Here is a 17720-nt window from a genome sequence, read left to right as displayed (position 1 = left end):
TGAAACCCACTCCAAATGCCAGATCCTCAGTAGTGTCTGGCGATATGAAAAGAAGTCGCTGGACATATTTCCAAATTTTTAAGTGAGGAAGACAAAAACTGAAAGATCGATTTCATCATTAAAGTTACCCTTGCTTCTCTCCGGGCCTCAGTTTCTCTAACCTGACCATCTCTTCCTTTCATAATTTCTACCTTAGCCTCTTCAGATTTCTGTCAAAGCTGCTTTTAGAAGGCAACTTTGCTTCCTCAAACCTGCAGGCGGCGGCTGCACAGCGTCGGCAGCACAGCAGGGCGGGGCTGGAGAAGCAAAGGAGGCGGGGGCTCGGAGGGAAACGCGGAGCGCGGCCACGTGACTTCCTTCTCAAGTAGCCCCAGCTGCCGGCCTCCCAGCAACCAGTGATCCCGCCTCGCGACGGCCGCGCGTCCCGGTTGGCCCACGGTACGCCTGTGGCGAGGAGGCGCCCACGGTCGCACTGCTCATTGGCTTGGGCTGTCGTCGCTCAGACTCGTTGCCCGAGCGCCCGCAGGCGGTGTTGCCGAAAGGCCCCGCCCACTGGCCGCTGGGTTCGTGGCTGGCTGGCTGATGCTGTCACTCCGGGGCCGTTTCCCTAAGGCCGGCGAGCTGCTGGAGGCGGGAGGAAGCGGGGCCAGGCTGGGGCCTGACTAGCCGACGCTGCCGCCGCAGTCATCACGGCTGCTATGACCAGCGGGAGAGGCGCCCTGCGAAGCTCCGCGCAGCGCTAGTCGCGGCAGTGCGCCCGCCGTATCCGTCCGGGTCCGCAGCGCGGCCGCTCGCGCGGCTCCCTCTGCTCTTCCTGCGCCGCCTGCTAGGCGAGGCGGAGGTAGTATGAAGATGACGGTGGATTTCGAGGAGTGTCTGAGGGACTCACCCCGCTTCAGGTAACCTGCACGGCCTGCGGGTCCCGGGGCGGCGTTACCCCGGAGTCGACTCCCCCGGCAGTGGCGGCGTGAAAACCGGTCCCCAACTGGCGGAGGTCCCCGAGGTTCGCGCCCTCCGACGGGGCGAGCGGCCGTTGCCTCGGCTTCGGGCCCCGTCCAGGGCACTGCGGCCACGACCGACCATTCTAAGGGGCGAGGATGAGCCGGGAAGGGGGTGTCTCCTGCTCCTCTCCCCACCAGGCTCCCTGGCCGGGGCGGAACGCCCCCGAGGCCGGGCGCACCCGCTCGGCTTGCGGGAGCTGGGGTGCAGCCGCGTCCCCGAAGGCGAGTGTCCTTTGCGGGAGCGCGCGCTCGTCCCCTTCCTCTTGCTGCTCATCCTTTCCCCTTCCTTCCGCTCCTTCTTCGTTTCCACCCCCCCCCCCTCTCAGAGGGATCTTGCAGGGCCACCCTTTGCAGTTCACTTAGTTCCTCTTTGCGCTTTTCCGCTCTTCTAACCCGGGAGGCAGTGGGGGCCAGCCGGGACGTGGACTTCTTTCTGCTGCTTGCGTGGCCCCTGCCCGAGGGGCTTTCGGCGAGGCCCTGGCGGCTGACTTGCACTGGAGCCGGGGTGGGGTGGGGTGGGGGGTGTTGACCAAGCGCACCGTGTCGCCACTGTCGCTTTGAGACTCTCAGCTTTAAGCCCTTGGAAGGGAGGACCGCTCCCGAGAGGTCCGGGGCTGAAGGATGAGGAGTAGGAGAAACAGTGCATTTATGTTTTGAGAACGGAAGTGGGAGGGCCCTGAAGAATGCATTTCTGTTCTTCTTCCAGCAGCCTTAGGCCGGGAGGGCCAGGGATCCTGGTCGGATGCTCCCCGTGAGTGTCACAGAAATGACGCGGTGGCAGTCTGATTCACATGGGCCGGCCTCTCTCCTCTGTGAGAGGTGGCAGTCCCGAGGGTGTCCACATGACGTGCTCTTTCCTTCTCGGGCAACGTAGGGAACTCTTGAATCGCTTTGGACAATGGCGTTCTGCCAGGTTGCATCGTGCATTTACAGGGTTGTCCTTAGACCTTACAGAGAAAAATAAAAAGGCCTTAGAACTTCCGCTGGTGACATTTCTTGAAAGCTTCCTCTGAGCATTGGTGTGTGGTGTGTGTGCGCACCCGCAGACCTCTGGGTCAAGCCTGGGCTGCAAAGTCTTGTCCCCTCCACCTGAACACCTACTGTACTCATCCTTATCACCGTAAATATGACTTCCTACTTTCTTTGCAGTGAAAGCAGAGAAAAGAAGCCCAGAACAAAGGAAATGCTACTTCTAAATTGAGGAACAGTTTTTGGTTTTGACCTTTGGTGGTAATTTTATTTGGTGCTTTGGACTGTTGCTTATGAAAGGCAGCGCCTACTTTGACTGCTATTGTTGCGGTTAGTTTTGGCCAAGTTTATGTTCTGTGTGGCTTGAAGAACACACAGGAGTTGCAAAGGGTTTGTCTAGGACAGCTTTGGAGTTGCAGATTCCATGATGGTGTGACATATGAAACCTGAGAAAGTTTTACTGATTGCGTGTGTGTGTGAAATTTTTCTTGATATAACTTAGCTTTTTTTTTTTTTTTAAAGATTTATTTATTTCTGCATACAGAACTGAGGTACAGGCCAGAGATGCAGGGGCAGTGAGAGGATTCACCAGAGACAGAGTGGAGAGCAGAACAGCCCGACTGACAAGTACATTGCTGAGGGGAGCAGCGGGCTGGTCAGGAGAGGTCTGCAGCACCATGTGGTCACCTCCGGGGCAGGCAGGGATCGAACTCATGCTGAAGTGGTCTTAGCTTCTTAGTGCTGTGCTTCAACCTGCTGTGCCACTAGGGAGGGCCAGCTGTTTTTTTTTTAATGATGTGATCTTATTCCCCCCAACCACACCCACTGAGATTAAAGCCTGGTGCCCCATTTGTTTCTTGTTTTAAGTTTGATTAAAAAATGACTCGGAAATATTTCTAGCCACTGGTGTTGGTCACAAACTGTGTGATGCATTTGTTTTTGAAATAAAGGAATCATTGAATATAACGCAAGGGAGAAAGATTATGATTAAGTTGTATGGCATATTATAGTAAACTTGTTAGAGATTTTCAAGACTTCTTTCCAGTATTCCAGCTATTTTTGGCTGCAGATTGGGAATAGAACATAGATTCAGAGAACTCCAGTATTTTTACATGTTTTAGTGACTATAGTTTCTCATTATTGAAATGAGTATTTAGGAGTCTTTATTCACATGCTTTTTGTACAGGAGAAACTTGATTTTTTAGAGTACTGTGCATGTTATGAATGATACATTGAATCTTTCATATCAAACAGGAAGTTTGTGAGGGCTAAGCTTTTTTTTTTCACAGTAAGGCATTTGCACTATTTATTCCTTATAAATGATCAAATGTGACATTTTAAAACTAATTCTTTTTATTTTTCTTCACAAATGATTATTTATGTCTGGCTTGGGAGATAACTGCGTTGGATGCCATAGGCACCCAAGTTAATGCAAAAGCAAATTTTGTTGAAGAAAATTTCAGTGTTCAGACTTTAAACATTCATTTTCCTGTTAAATTGATAAGTAAAATGGGAGGAAGACTGGCTGAGATAGGGAGAGAAGGAGGTTGCATTTGTAACTTTGTCTTTCCTACCTTGAATAAAGATGGTGTTACTCTTACTCCAACTTTTTTATTGTTTTGTTTTGTTATTAGATTGGAAGGCACATTTCATTGTATAATTTTGGGCTCCATTTCAGTTTTTAAATGAGAGTAATAGTGCAAATACCGATAAAAAAAAAAAATCTTAGCCCTCACAGACCTTCTACTTTGATATGAAAGATTCAGTATATCACTGTAACATGCACAGCACTCTAAAAAGCCAAGTTTCTCTTATTCAAAACTCATGTGAATAAAAAGGTTTTAATGGGTGAAAGATATTGGAATAAGTTACATTCATTTAATTTAATACCAACTTAAATGGAAATAAGGAAGCGTAAGATCTGATGTGTCAAATCTCATTCTAGATGCAGTCTAATTTTGTTTGCTTCCTAGTGGAAGTCAGTTGTCTTAACACTTTTAGTGACTGGCCTAAAGGTTTAAATCTTGTTTGTCTAAAAATCTACAGGAAAGTAAAACTGCCTAAATGTACTTTTTTTAAAGTGGGAATTTTCTGTTTTGATCATTATTTGCTGAAGAAGTTTGAACAAATTTGCATCCTAATTTTCATACAACTTTTTTATTTAAACATATTAGACATTTGAAAAAGTTGAAACTTTTCTGAATTTTGGAAGAGTTTGGCTTTAAGCAAAAATACTGGCAGTAGTATGCCTTCAAACACTTTTTTTTTGATACATTTGCTTTAACATTTTATGGTGCATCATTCTAAGTATCTTTTATTTATAAACTCTTTCAGTTATTATTTTTATTTAATAACTTAGATTAAAATCTTAAAACAGTGGGGTGAAAGGTTTTAATGGGTGACACTGGAATAAAATGTTCTCTATGTATGTATATAAATATACATACACCTTAGGTATGTTTTGCTGTGATAAGCTGGAACTAATCCTAGCTACTTTACCATCATCTATCTTTGGAGGATACTTATCAACAACTGGAAAGTATAGTGAGCAAAGGAGAGAGAGAAATGTGTTTTCATTTCAGAAGTGGTGAAAGGAGTTAAAAGGTAGTTTTGTCATTCACTAAAATACAAGAATCCTGGTTTACCTCATTGCAGCGTCCAATTTTTCACTTAATGTAATACCAACTTAAGCTGAAATAAGAAGTTCTGATGTGTCATATCTCCTCTTAGATGCAGTCTGATTTTGTTTTTCTAGTGGAAGAAACTTGTCATAACAACTTTTATTGAATTTTTCATCTGTTCCCCATTGACTTAAAATTATGAATATATACATATACGACTCTTTTCTGGATTCAACTCTCTTCATTAATGAACTTGCTTATTCTGCAAAATTATTAATAGTTTACTTACAATGCTTTATAGTAGTCATTCTATTTGGTGGAGCAACTTTTCCCTTTTTTTTTTTTTAAAAAGATTTATTTGTGCATACAGAACTGGGGTACAGGCCAGAGGCTCAGGGGCGGTGAGAGGCTTCACCAGAGACAGAGTGGGGAGCAGAACAGGCAGATTTATGAAGTACACTGCTGAGGGGAGCCGCAGGCGGGGCAGGAAAGGGCTGACGCGGCCTTTGGTCTCCTTCTTTGTAGGCGGGAATCGAACTCATGCGGAAGAGGCTTTAGCTTCTCAGTGCTGTGCTTTAACCCGCTGCGCAACCAGGGAGGGCCAACTTTTCCCTTTTTTTTATGACTGTTCTTAAGTATTGTGTCTTTACATAGTTTCTTTAATTTCAAAGAGGGAATATCATTCTATGTATTTTGGTCCTGTTTACTTAAAATTTTGTTACATGAAGTTTCAGTGATGATCCAACTACTTGTGTATGCTGCTTACAAGAAACACTTTGGGGCCTCCCTGGTGGCCTCTGGCTTAATCTCAGTGCTATCTCCACTATGGCCTGAGTTTGGTCCCCAGCCAGGCCAATAACCCACATTTGGCACAGCAGACCTCTCTTGTCTTGTCTGCTGCTCCCCTCAGCAGTGTATTTCAGTGGATCCACCTGTTCTGCTCCCCATTCTGTCTCAGGTGAATCCTTTCACTCCCCCCCCACCTCTGGTTTACAGCCGAAATCTTATACTAAATAAATATTTGGAAAGAGAAACATTTAAATTCAAAGATACACAGATTGAAAGTAAAAACATGCAAAAAGATAAGCCATGCAGACAGTAATCAGAAGAGTGCTGAAATGGCTGTATGTATATATAAATAGATAAAAATAGACATTAAGGCAAACATTACTAGTATAAAGGGCTTTTTATAGTGATAAAGGTTCACCCCATCAGAAAGATAGAGCACTTATAAACATATACACTTAACTGAGCTCAAAAAATACTTAAAGCAAAAAAGTCAGAATTAAAGGGGAAATAACAGTTTTACAATAATAGAGACATAAATATTTTCAGTAATGGATAGAACAACCAGCAACTGATCAACTAAGAAATAGAAGGTGTGATCAGTGCTGTAAACCAACAAGACTTAACATAATTCACATTAGTTTCAAGTACACTTGAAACATTTTCTACCACAGACCATATGTTTGACCATCAAACTAGCTTCAGTAAATTAAAAGGATTGAAAGCATGCAAAATGTGTTCCTTGACCATATGGAATGAAATCAGAAGAAAAGATGAAAAATTCACAAATATGTGGGAATTAAGCAACATATTCCGAAATAGTGTATTAAAGAAGATATCACAAGATAGTTAAGAAATAGTTTCAGACAAATGAAAGCAAAAACTCAATGTGCTAAATTTATGGGATGCAGCTAAAGCAGTATTTAGAGAGAAATTTATACTTGTAAACACTCAGTATTAAAAAAAAAGAACTCTCTCAACTCAGTGCCCTCACTTTTTATTTTCAGAAACTGGAAAAAGAAACTGATCTTGCATCAAAAAAAGTCAGGAAATAAAAAAGTCTAGAAAAAGTAGAAGATAGAAAACTATAGAGCAACCAGTGAAACTTAAAGGATGATTCTTTGAAAAAGGTCCACAAACTTAACAGCTTTCGCTAGGCTGACCAAGAAGAAAAGGAACTAGATTCAAATTACTAGATTTAAGAATGAGAGGAGAAATTACTACTGTCTTACAGAAATAAGGATTATCCATGAATACTATCGTTAATTCTATGAAAAATAAGTTAAGCAAGATAAAGTGGATATATTCCTAGAAAGATGCAAACTGCTGAAACTGATTCAAGATTTTCTAATCTGAATACACTTATAAAAAGTAAAGAAATTGAGTGAGTTATCAGAAAACTTCCTAAAAGAAAGGCCCAGGTCAGGATGATTTCACTGATAAAACTGACCATTTAGATGAATTAGCAATTCTTTATAAATTTTTTTTAAAGATTTTTATTTATTTATGCATACAGAACTGGGGTACAGGCCAGAGGTGCAAGGGCAGTGAAAGGATTCACCAGGGACAGATTGGGGAGCAGAACAGGCCGACTGATGAGTTGTGCTGCTGAGGGGAGCAGCAGGCAGGTCAGGAGAGGTCTGCCGCATCATGTGGGTCACCTCCAGGGCAAGCGGGTATCGAACTCATGCTGTGGTGTTTTTAGCTTTTTAGTGCTGTGCTTTAACCCGCTGTGCCACCAGGGAGGGCCCAATACTTTATAAATTCTTAACGTGAAGTAGTTGGGGAGATACCACTTTTCAATTCATTGCTCTGCTACTAAAGCCAGACAAAAATATCACAGGGAAGTAACAAACGTATTCCTTATGAATAGATACAAAAGACCTCAGCAGCCAAACATAGAAACATACAAGAGGATTGTGCACCAGTACCAAGTGGGATTTATCCCAGAAAAGCAAAAATCAATTAGTGTAATATGCCCTGTTAATGGAGCAAAGGATGAACCTCATCTAATCAACGTAATAGATAAAAAGCATTTGACAAAATTTAACACAGTTTCTTGGTGAAAATGTGCAAGAAATTGGAAATAGGAAACTTCCTCAATCTGATGAAAGACATCTATAAAACGAATAAATTGAGCAAAGTTACAGAAGTGCAAACTCAGTATACAAAAGTCATTTGTATTTTTATGCAATAGCAGAAAAATAATTTAACAGTGGCATCAGAAAGAATAAAATACTTAGGAGTAAATTTAACCAGTTCTTGGGGATAATTTTTAACATTCCTTGTTCATGGATCAGAAGACTTACAATTTTTTTTTACCATTTTATTGAAAGTATTTTTTTCCTTTTTTGTTCATTTTTTATACTTTTCATCATTTTGTGCATTTCTCATCTCAGTTGTACTGCCCTTGTCAAGATGATTTTCCAAATTGATTACAGACTAAACACAGTGCCTATCAAAATTCCAACTGGTTTCTTTGAAGATTGGCACAGTGATCCTTATATTCATATACAAATGCAGTGTTACCCAGAATAACTGAAACAATCTTGAAAAAGAATAAAAGTGGTGGCTCACTTTCCAATTTAAAGTCTACTGTAAAGCTATTGTAATAAAGACAGTGTGGTACTAGAGTACAAATAGAATGTATATCAAAGGATTAGAACTGAAAATGCAGGGACCCTTTCATTTATGATAAACTAGATTTTGACAAGGGTGCCAGTATGGTAAGGAAAATGGTGCTGGAACAACTGGATATCCACATACAAAAGAATGAATTTAACCCCGTATATCACACCATATACAGAAATTAACTCCAAATGTATTAATAGGCCTAAAAGCTATAACAAAAACAATAAAATTCTTGGAAGAACGCATATGTCTTTGTGACTTTGTATTAAGCAATGGTTTCTTAGATATGATGTCTGAAGTACAACCAAAAACAATTTTGATAAATTGGACTTAATCAAAATGAAAACTTTTGCATTTTCCTCTCTAACCTAGCCTAGAGATTCTCCTGATTATCTGCACTTTAACTTTAATTGATGTGGAAATTTTCAAATATATACAAATTAAAGAGAATGTATTAACCCATATCATCCTGCTTCAACAAACACCATTATTTTACATTCTTATTTTATCTGTAGTTCTATACATTTTTACATCCCCACACCCTAACCACCAATTATTTATGTTATTTATTATTATATGTTTTTAGTTTTGTTTTTTTTCCAAAATATCATATAGTTGATATCGTATACTATGTGGCTATTTCACATTGACTTTTCACTAGTTAATATACATTTATGGTTCCTTCATACCTTTTTATGAGTTGGTAGTTCATTTCCTGCTAGTACTGAATAATCCATTGTCTAGATGTCTCATGTCCCATAGGTTACTTATTCTTTCAGCTACTGAAGGACATCTTGGGTTGTTTCTAAGTTTTGGCAGTTGTGAATAAAGCTGCTGTCTACATCCCTATGCAGATTTTGGTGTGGACATACATTTTCAGCACCTTTAGGTAAAAACCAAGGAGAACAATTGCTGGATTGTAATGTAAGAGTGTGTTTAGTTTTGTCAGAAATCCCCAAACTACAAAGTTATGATTCCAAATATCAACAATAAATGAGTGTTCCTGTTACTCCACCTTCAAACCAGTATTTGTTATTGTCAGTGCTTTGGATTTTGGCCATTCTAATAGATAAGTAGTGATATCTATTTTCTTAATTCTCGTTTCTCTGTTTACATAAGATGTGGACCATCTTACCATGTTGACCTGCCATCTGTCTGTTAAGGTCTTTGGCCTGTTTTTAATTGGAATTTTAAACATGCATTTGTATATTTTTGAATAGCAATCCTTTATCAGATATGTATTTTGCATATATTTTCTGATATTTGAGACTTGTCTTTTCTTTCTCATGAATTGGTTCCCTTTATTTTTGATATGGGAATTCCCTCTGCCTTTCTGTTTATTTTGTTTTGGCAGAGCAGTTTCCACTATCATCCTTCAGAAAGTTGTCTTTTTTTTTGAAATCTTACATGGTTGAAAATATTTGTAGGATTGTTTGTAAAATCCATTTTGCCTCAGGCTTCTTAGACATTGCTGCATTATTTTCTGTTTTTTTCAGTGTTGCTGTCATATGTGCTGTTTTGATTTTCTGACTAATTATTTTTTGTCCTGGGAGATTTTTTTAGTATTTTTTTTGTTATTTCTGGATTTCTGAAATTTTATAATGATAATGCCTTCTGGCGCATCTTTTTTATATATTGCTTTGGGTGCATTCCTTTCAATTCTAAGAAGTCATTATTTGATAATTCACTTCCTTATTTCTGTTATTCACAGTTTAAATTATTTTTATATTCATATTTTGAATTAATACTCTAATTTCCTCTCTCACCTTCTTTTTTAATGTCTTTGCCTTTTGGTCTTACTTTCTGGATTATCTATCCAACTTAAGTTCTAACCCTAGCTCCCAACAGTTCCTTCTTACTCTGAATATTCTTTTTTAACATCTACTGATTCTTTAAGCGCTTTCCTTACACATCTGAAGAAATAAATCATCATTAAATTTTTTTTGTGTGTGAAGTCTCTCTTCTCCAAATTTTATTTCTTTATTTGATCTTTGATTTTTTTTTTTGGTGACAACTTTGCAATATTTAATTTTTTAGGTAACAATTTGCAGTATTGTCATCTGACTTTCTTTTGGAAGATTTCCTGAAATATTTCTGTTATTCTTTACTCCGTTCATAAGAGAGGATGAGACATGTTAGAAGAGTATTGTTATGGCCTACTTTGTTATGACTTATTGCTTGATGGGTTTCATTACAGTGTTTTCATTGAGGCCACTCCCAAATATCAGCATCTTTGTCTTGTCTTGTTTATCTGACATGTCCTTAAGGAGCCTGCCCTGCTTGGTAAGCATAGCCTAAATTCTTGTTTCCAAGGAGTTGAATTAAGAAAGTAGGTGCTGGATAAGGGCTGTGTAGGGAGTTCTCATTGAATTTCTCACAGGGAATTTTTTACTGACTTAATGCTTTCGATTTTGTTATGTAAATCTTTACAGAAAATAAAGGTCGGATCTTTTGTCAGGGTAGAAGAGGGGTGATCAAGCCAGGGGATGGAGGCGTTGGACTAAGGATCTAAGGAATCTTAATTTTTCCTTATAAATACAAGATTTCAAGTGACACTTTTGTTTTCATTCCCTTTGCCCTGTCATTTTGAGATGTACAATGCCTTTGTGCCTCTAACCATCTTGGGATTCTGTGTTGTGAATTTTGCTTCATGTTCACTTACCAATGTACTTTGAAGACTTAGATTTTGTCTTTCTCTGGTTTAAGTAAGTTACTATTCTTTTATCCGCCATTCAAATTCTAGAGTTGTGTGGCTACTGTCACTGCTTTTGTTCTTTGTCCTTGGGGATTAAAGCTTTATTTTTTCAGTCATTTTAGTTGGATTTTTGAAGAAAATGGGTGTATTTAATCTGTGATGTTCCACTGGAACTTTGTGCTGCTGATTGGCAAAGTACAATATGATCTAAAGTGAAGAAGACTGTCTTAGTCTTTGAATGACTTTGTACCATGTATTACAGGTTCTGGAGGCAGATTACTGTAGACTTGTCTTTTTTCACTTTCTAAAGTTATAAGACCTTAGGTTGGTTTCTTTTTCCTAGACTCAATGAAAGAATAATACTGTGTTACTGAGAATTCTAAAGGCCTTTCACAGAAGTGAGTAGGAAATTAATAATGCTACTTGCTCTTTCTTTTATAACCTTGATGAGAAGCTGGAATAATTTAGTTAAGATGTTGGCTTTCCCATGTGGAAATAAGTATTTGGTTGGTTACCATATAGAATACATGAAGGATTAGGTATATGCTACTTGTAAATTTGAAGATCATCAGTGTTCTGAATCATGAGTAATGAAAGTACAAACTTCAGTTCACTTTGTAGGATGAGAGTGGTAAAGTTTTTTAAGAATGACCATGTGGAGACTTTATAATTATTCAAGAAAGAAGAGTGAGCAAAAGGGGAGAAAACAAAACAAGATAAAAATTGAGAACAAAAACAGTGCCTTAAAGATTTAAATCTGAAATGATGTCAGGGCAAAGGATAAATAGAAGATCTGAGAGGACGTGGAAGGAAACTTGTGCTAATGGTAGATATGTGCTTATTTGAGGTTACAGGAAATCTGTGTCCATTGAATTTTATTAAGAAGTATTTGGAGATTAGACAAGATTAAAAGCAATGTGATTTAAACATTTATGAAGATTTGAGTAAATGAATATATCAATAATGCTACATCAGAGATGGAAATTCACACAAAAGAAATGGACTTGATTATAATCTTGTAGCAGTTTGTAACTAAAGTAAGTCAAGATTCAATTTTTCCTTTAATTTTTTTGTGATGTCACAGACATACTCAAATTAAAAGTTTTTTAATTTCCGAGAAATACAGTTCAGTATTGAATTGTAAATCACTTTGAAACTAGTTTAATGAAAAGCAGCAGTGGACAGAGCACTGGGACAATTATTATCAAGTATTTAACTTAGTATTATTTTAGACTAGAACATGTATGATTTTGTTTGAGTCATACAAAATTAAAGTTGCTGGTACTAATAGCCAGTTTGATTTTTGTAGTTCTAGCAGGAAATGTGTTTATTTTGAATAAACTAAACTTCCTGTTGATCCTTTAAAAGTTGTTTTAAACTTGATGTATTGTTTTATTTTAATTTTCAGTTGTAAGTTAAAAATCATTTATTTGAATTTAAAATAATTAAAAGACAGGATTTTATTTGTTCTTATGAGGTAATAATTTCATATGGATAAAACAAATAAAAGTACTTCCTAGCACAAGTAATCATTTAATTTGAAGACCTCTTTTGGTTTTTCTTTTAGGTCTTATCTGCTGACTAAGAGCTACCTCAGTTCTTGTCTGAAAATGCCTTTGTTTTTCTTTGATGTTTGAAGGCTATTTTCCCAAAGAATAATAGGTTGGTTTCTCTCCCCCTTCCCCCCTTAAAGTACAATGACATTTCATTGTCTTTTGTTTGTTTTTCATATCTTTATCATTTATGTTACAAGTTTGTTAGCCTTATTCTTTTGAGAATACTGTGTCTTTTTTTCATCTGGCTACTTTTAAGATTTTTTTCTTGACATTTTTTCTCAGAATTTTTGTAATGATATATAAATGTGGCTTCCATTGTAGTCACCCTACTTGGGGTTTGTAGAGTTTCTTCAATATATGAGGTTTGTAGAATAGCTTTCATTAGTTTGTGAAATTCCTGGCCATTATCTCTTTAAATAGTGAATAAAGTGAATCCCTGCTTCACTTTTTTCTCTTTCTAGGACTCAATTGCATACACACACACACACACACACACACACACAAATAAGATATATAAATAAGATATGCTACTTTTTGTTTACTAAGCTCATCTACTGTATATAAATTGCTACTGAAACAGCATGACTAAGTGGTACCTAGGGACCCCCAAATTGTTAGAATTTTGCCTTAGTTCTGAGGGTCACAGAGACAAAGAAAGCAGGCTCTTTGTGTGTTTAAATATCTTTATTCAGTGAGGAGCTCAAGGGAGAGGAGGGAAGAACTTGCACAAGAATGTGTTTTCAAATAAAAGAGTCCTGGGTCAAACTCCAAAAATCACTCATCCCCTGTGGGTAAATGCCCGATCCAATAGACTGGGCACAGAGCTGGGCAGCTGAGGCCTGAAAGCCTGCCATGAATGCTAGGCACTTTCTGTAGGGAACCATAAGAAAGGGATTAGGCAGGTCCTAGAAAGCTGGCAGAGAAGGAGATACCCCAAATTAAAAATGTAACCTTTAATTCAACACAAGGTCAAGATGGCAGCTGCTCTTCCTGCCTGACTGCCAAAGAGCTCCAGTCCCAGGAATAACCTCTCCACATGTCTCTCACCCACATCTCTCCCTTCTTTGTTCAACCTATCTCAGTTTATCTACCATCTCATCCTAGAAACCTCCCCCCCCACCTTTCACCTCCCCCCATTTAGGAAGTCGAGTTCATGACATGCTGGGAGTTCTAATCCAAGGAAATGGTGTTACTAAAATCCTGTCTTTGGCAGAGATGCATTCTGTAACACTAATGAAACTATGAGTGAAATTCTTTAGTTACAGTTTTTTACTTTTGGAAATTGCTCCTTGTAATTGTATGGCAAATTTGTGAATGCTTTGGTTTTTTACTTTAAGAGATTGTTATAAATTTTCAATGTTACCAGGATAGTTTCATAACTTAAAAAATGGCTCTGTTATAATTGTGTTCTATCCACACTGCTTATTCTTCTTTTGGGCAGGTTGAACCCTACTTTTCTAACAATCTAATGTGATTTTTTTTGAGTAGACAAATTATCCTGTAGATTGTACATTCTGAATTTGTCTGATTGTTTCCTCTGGATAGCTTCAGTTTAAACATTTTGGCTAAGTATACTCTATAGAGTGGTGATGTATCTTTTCTGTTGGGAGGCCTATGATATTTGATTGTCTTACTGTCCACATTGTGAAGTTTGATCACTTGTGCTGTAATTGGGGACAAGTCAGTGGGGGGAGAGGCTTGTGATCAACCTTCAGATGGGAAGGAGCTTGATCTTCAAGGAACAAAAAGAAGGCTAACTGGAATTGGAGCAGTATGACGTGGAAGAATAGTCGGAGTAACTTCAGAGGGAGGCAAGGGCTTGGATCATCATAGGTCTTATAAGTCATCTATAATACAAAGTTGGATTTTATGAATAGTTCCATAGGATATCATTATACAACTTTTCTGCAGTGGTGAGAAATGATAAGGTTTATATATATATATATATATATATATATATATATATATATATATATATATATTAAAGAAATATTTTGACTACTGTTGTAGAGGGACAAGAGTGTACATAGAGTGTTAAGGAAGCCATTCTAGGAAACTTATCAGAATGGTAGAACTAACTTTTGTGGTAGAATCGGTGAGAATTACTGTTGAATTGTTTGTGGGGAATGAGAATAAAAAAATTACTTTTTTCATTTTAGCAACTGGGTAAATGCAGGTATTGTTTGATAGGGAGAAAGCAAAAGGAATAACAGGTTTTGGTAAAATAAAGATTTCTATTTTTAGAATTGTTAACTTTGAAATATCTAGTAGACACTCAAATGCATATGTCAGGTAGAATTGTAGCTTTTCATATTTTACCTTGTAAACTGATATGTCCCATTCTTACTTCCTTCCAGATTATAAACTTTGGCACAGAGACCACAAAGTATCTTTATATACTTTCACTATTGTCAGAATTGTGTACATACACTGCCTTCCTTAAAGAATCATACATTCTCTGTTTTCATGTAACACACTATAATTTTTGTTGTAAGAATTTGTCCTTACTTCTGTATTGATGAATTGCCAACCTGTAAGTAATATAGCAGTAACAGCTGCTGGAGTTTGTTTAAATTTACATTTACAGTGTAGTCATTAAGTAAAGTCAAAGTCTTTAGGTTCTCTAGGACAAGTATCACAATTCTTGAGAGGCTCTGACTAGACTGATTCTTGGCTATCAGAATATTTTTATATGGGGTTTTATTTATTTTTTAAGATTTATTTATTTATGCATGCCGAACTGGGGTACAGGCCAGAGGTGCAGAGGCAGTGAGAGCTTTTACCAGTGACAGAGTGGAGAGCAGAACAGGAGGCGTTACTGAAATACACTGTTGAGGGAAGCAGCGGGTAGGTCAAGTGAGGTCTGCCACATCATTGGGTCACCTCCCTGGCCAGGAATTGAATTTGTGCTGCAGTGGCTGTGGACAGTTTCATGGTGTTGCGCTTTACCACATTGCACCTTCAGGGAGGGCCCTATTTTTTTTTTATTTTTAAAGATTTATTTGTTTATGTATACAGAACTGGGGCACAGGCCAGAGGTGCAGGGTCTGTAAGAGAATTCACCCTAGAAACAGTGGGCCAGGCTGACTGACAAAGTATACTGCTGAGGGGAGAAGTGGGCGGGTCAGGAGAGGTCTATCCTGCCATGTGATCACCTCTGGGGCCCGGGGATTGAACTCATTCTGTAGTGGCTTTAGCTTCTTAGTGCTGTGCTTTAACCTGCTGCGCCACCAAGGAGGGCCCTTTTTTATTTTTAAAGGTTTATTTTTATTTACTTATGCATACAAGAACTGGGATATAGGCCAGCTGGGGTGAGAGTATTCACCACAGTCAGAGTGGGGAGCAGAACAGGTAGATCTACTGAAATACATTGCTGAGGGGAGCAGTGGGCAAGTCAGGAGAGATCTCCCTGGCCAGGGCTGGTGATAGCTTGATCTCTCTGAAACTTTAACCCTGTACCACCAGGAGGCCCTATATGGGGTTTAAAGGAAATACTGTATTTCATTTCACAAACTGAACTACTGAAATAGTTAAGGCTTGTTGTAGTTGTATAGAATATTTAAAAAATGTCTCATAGCCTGTCACGTTGATAAACTTACTTTTTTTTTTTTTTAAAGATTTATTTGTGCATACAGAACTGGGGTACAGGCCAGAGGCTCAGGGGCGGTGAGAGGCTTCACCAGAGACAGAGTGGGGAGCAGAACAGGCAGATCGACGAAGCACACTGCTGAGGGGAGCAGCGGGCGGGATGTGGTCACCTCCGGGGCAGGTGGGAATCAAACTCATGTGGAAGCGGCCCCAGATTCTCAGTGCTGTGCTTTAACCCGCTGTGCCACCAGGGAGGGCCTAAACTTACATTTTCAGTTGACTTTTTGAAAATCGAAAATAGTCAAATTTGAAAATGTTTTCCCAGGGCCACGGGAATCAGAATGAGGCATTTGGAAAAAAGTAACACCAATGGCTCCTTAAGTGATTCTAAAAATTGTTCTTCAGACTTTTTTTTTTCTGCAGTTGCAAAATCATTTGAGTAAGTGTGTTTTTCTAAGGTTATTTTGACGCATATATTGATTTGGAGATAATATAATCTTAAAATTTCTATCAGTGTCTACATTGCTTTGTAACAAACCAACTTAAAACTTAGTGACTTAGAACAGCCAATTTATTTTGCTCAGGATAGGAGTGTTCAGGTCTTGACTGGATGTGCTGGGTGGCTGAGACTGAAAAGTCCACTTCTAGCTTGAGTTCTTCATTCATATGCTTGCTGCATTTCCACTCTGGTCTTTCTGTCCTCTCTTCACAGGCAGTTCATCCTTCAGGCTTTCCCCACAGCATATTAGTACTATAGTTACATGTCAGCTCATTTTCAAGAAATGGAAGTTGAAGCTATCAGGTCAATCAAAACCTGGAACAGGGACATTATTAATTTCACCATAATTTGTTTGGACAGCCATAGGGCTCACCCATATTTCAAGGAGCAGAGAAATGACTTCACATTTTGATAAGGTAATGGCAGGTGTCATTTTGCAGGTAGTAGATACAGCTGTCTTTAGAAAATACCATCTTCTACGTATTGTGTCCAAAGGCCTTGACCATCATGATGAGAAAAAGTATAAGATACAAGATTCAGTATTTAAAGCTGGAAAAAGTTATTTTTTGCCCACCAAACTGAGCTTTAAAAGGTTCTTATTTGCTGAGAAATGTTTAGGAAAATAGTCCTTTAACTGTTGGAAGAGTATAGTTTGGAAGAGCTTTCCCAAAGGACAAAGAGTAAAATAGTTCAGAATTTTAAAATACTTGTATTTTGCGTCAGCATTTATACATCTAGGAATTTCTCCTGAGGATAATAGCAAAAGAATGCAAAAGTTATATGAAAAAGGATACTTATCAGGTGGTTGTGAGTAGACAAATTGTGTGAATAGAATGTTGACAAAATAGAACATTGTTTATTTAAGTGCACATATTGATAACAAGCATTTAGAAAATGCTTAATGTGTAAGAGAACCACTGTAGAGTACCCTGTATAGTTTTGGCTACTCAGTAGGTCCCCACTTTTAGATAGGTGGTATTTGATTTAATACTTTGCTGTTGGGATTTTGAATTGAGAATTTTAATATTCTCAATTTTTAAATGAGTGCCCCCAGCACCAAAAAACAGCAAATTATGTTGTTATTTCTACCTGTGAACTAAGTTTATATATTTTTAACACTTGCAAAAAATCCAAACGACAATTTCATGACCCACAAAATTGAATTTAGTGTCCATAAAGTTTTATTGGAACACAACTCTTTATTTACATATTATCAGTGATTACTTTTTTGTCTAATAGCAAAACTGAGTTGTTGGAATAGGGACTCTATGGTCCTCAAAGGCTTAAAATTTACAAGATGACTTGTTCATGGAATGTTTGCCCACCCTTGTTCTAAACCACTGTACTGTTCTGTGTTTCATAAAATAATGAGAT

General features: G+C 38.5%; 1 protein-coding gene across 5 annotated transcripts in view; it reads left to right on the top strand.

The window, feature by feature from the left end:
• The first annotated feature begins 620 nt into the window (after positions 1-620).
• Positions 621-17720, top strand: part of ACAP2 (ArfGAP with coiled-coil, ankyrin repeat and PH domains 2) — a 97511-nt gene continuing 80411 nt past the window's right edge. For all 5 annotated transcript variants that reach the window (XM_012733537.1, XM_004675112.2, XM_012733541.1 and 2 more), the window contains exon 1: positions 621-899. In XM_012733537.1, the coding sequence (XP_012588991.1) occupies positions 847-899 (53 nt within the window). In that variant the 5' untranslated portion in view covers positions 621-846. The remainder of the gene's footprint in view (positions 900-17720) is intronic.

Source organism: Condylura cristata, unplaced genomic scaffold, assembly GCF_000260355.1.
Source record: "Condylura cristata isolate star-nosed mole 26May11 unplaced genomic scaffold, ConCri1.0 scaffold00003, whole genome shotgun sequence".
NCBI classification, from domain to species: domain Eukaryota; kingdom Metazoa; phylum Chordata; class Mammalia; order Eulipotyphla; family Talpidae; genus Condylura; species Condylura cristata.
The sequence above is the reverse complement of the archived record's forward strand: the minus strand, read 5'-3'. Positions and strand labels throughout refer to the sequence as shown.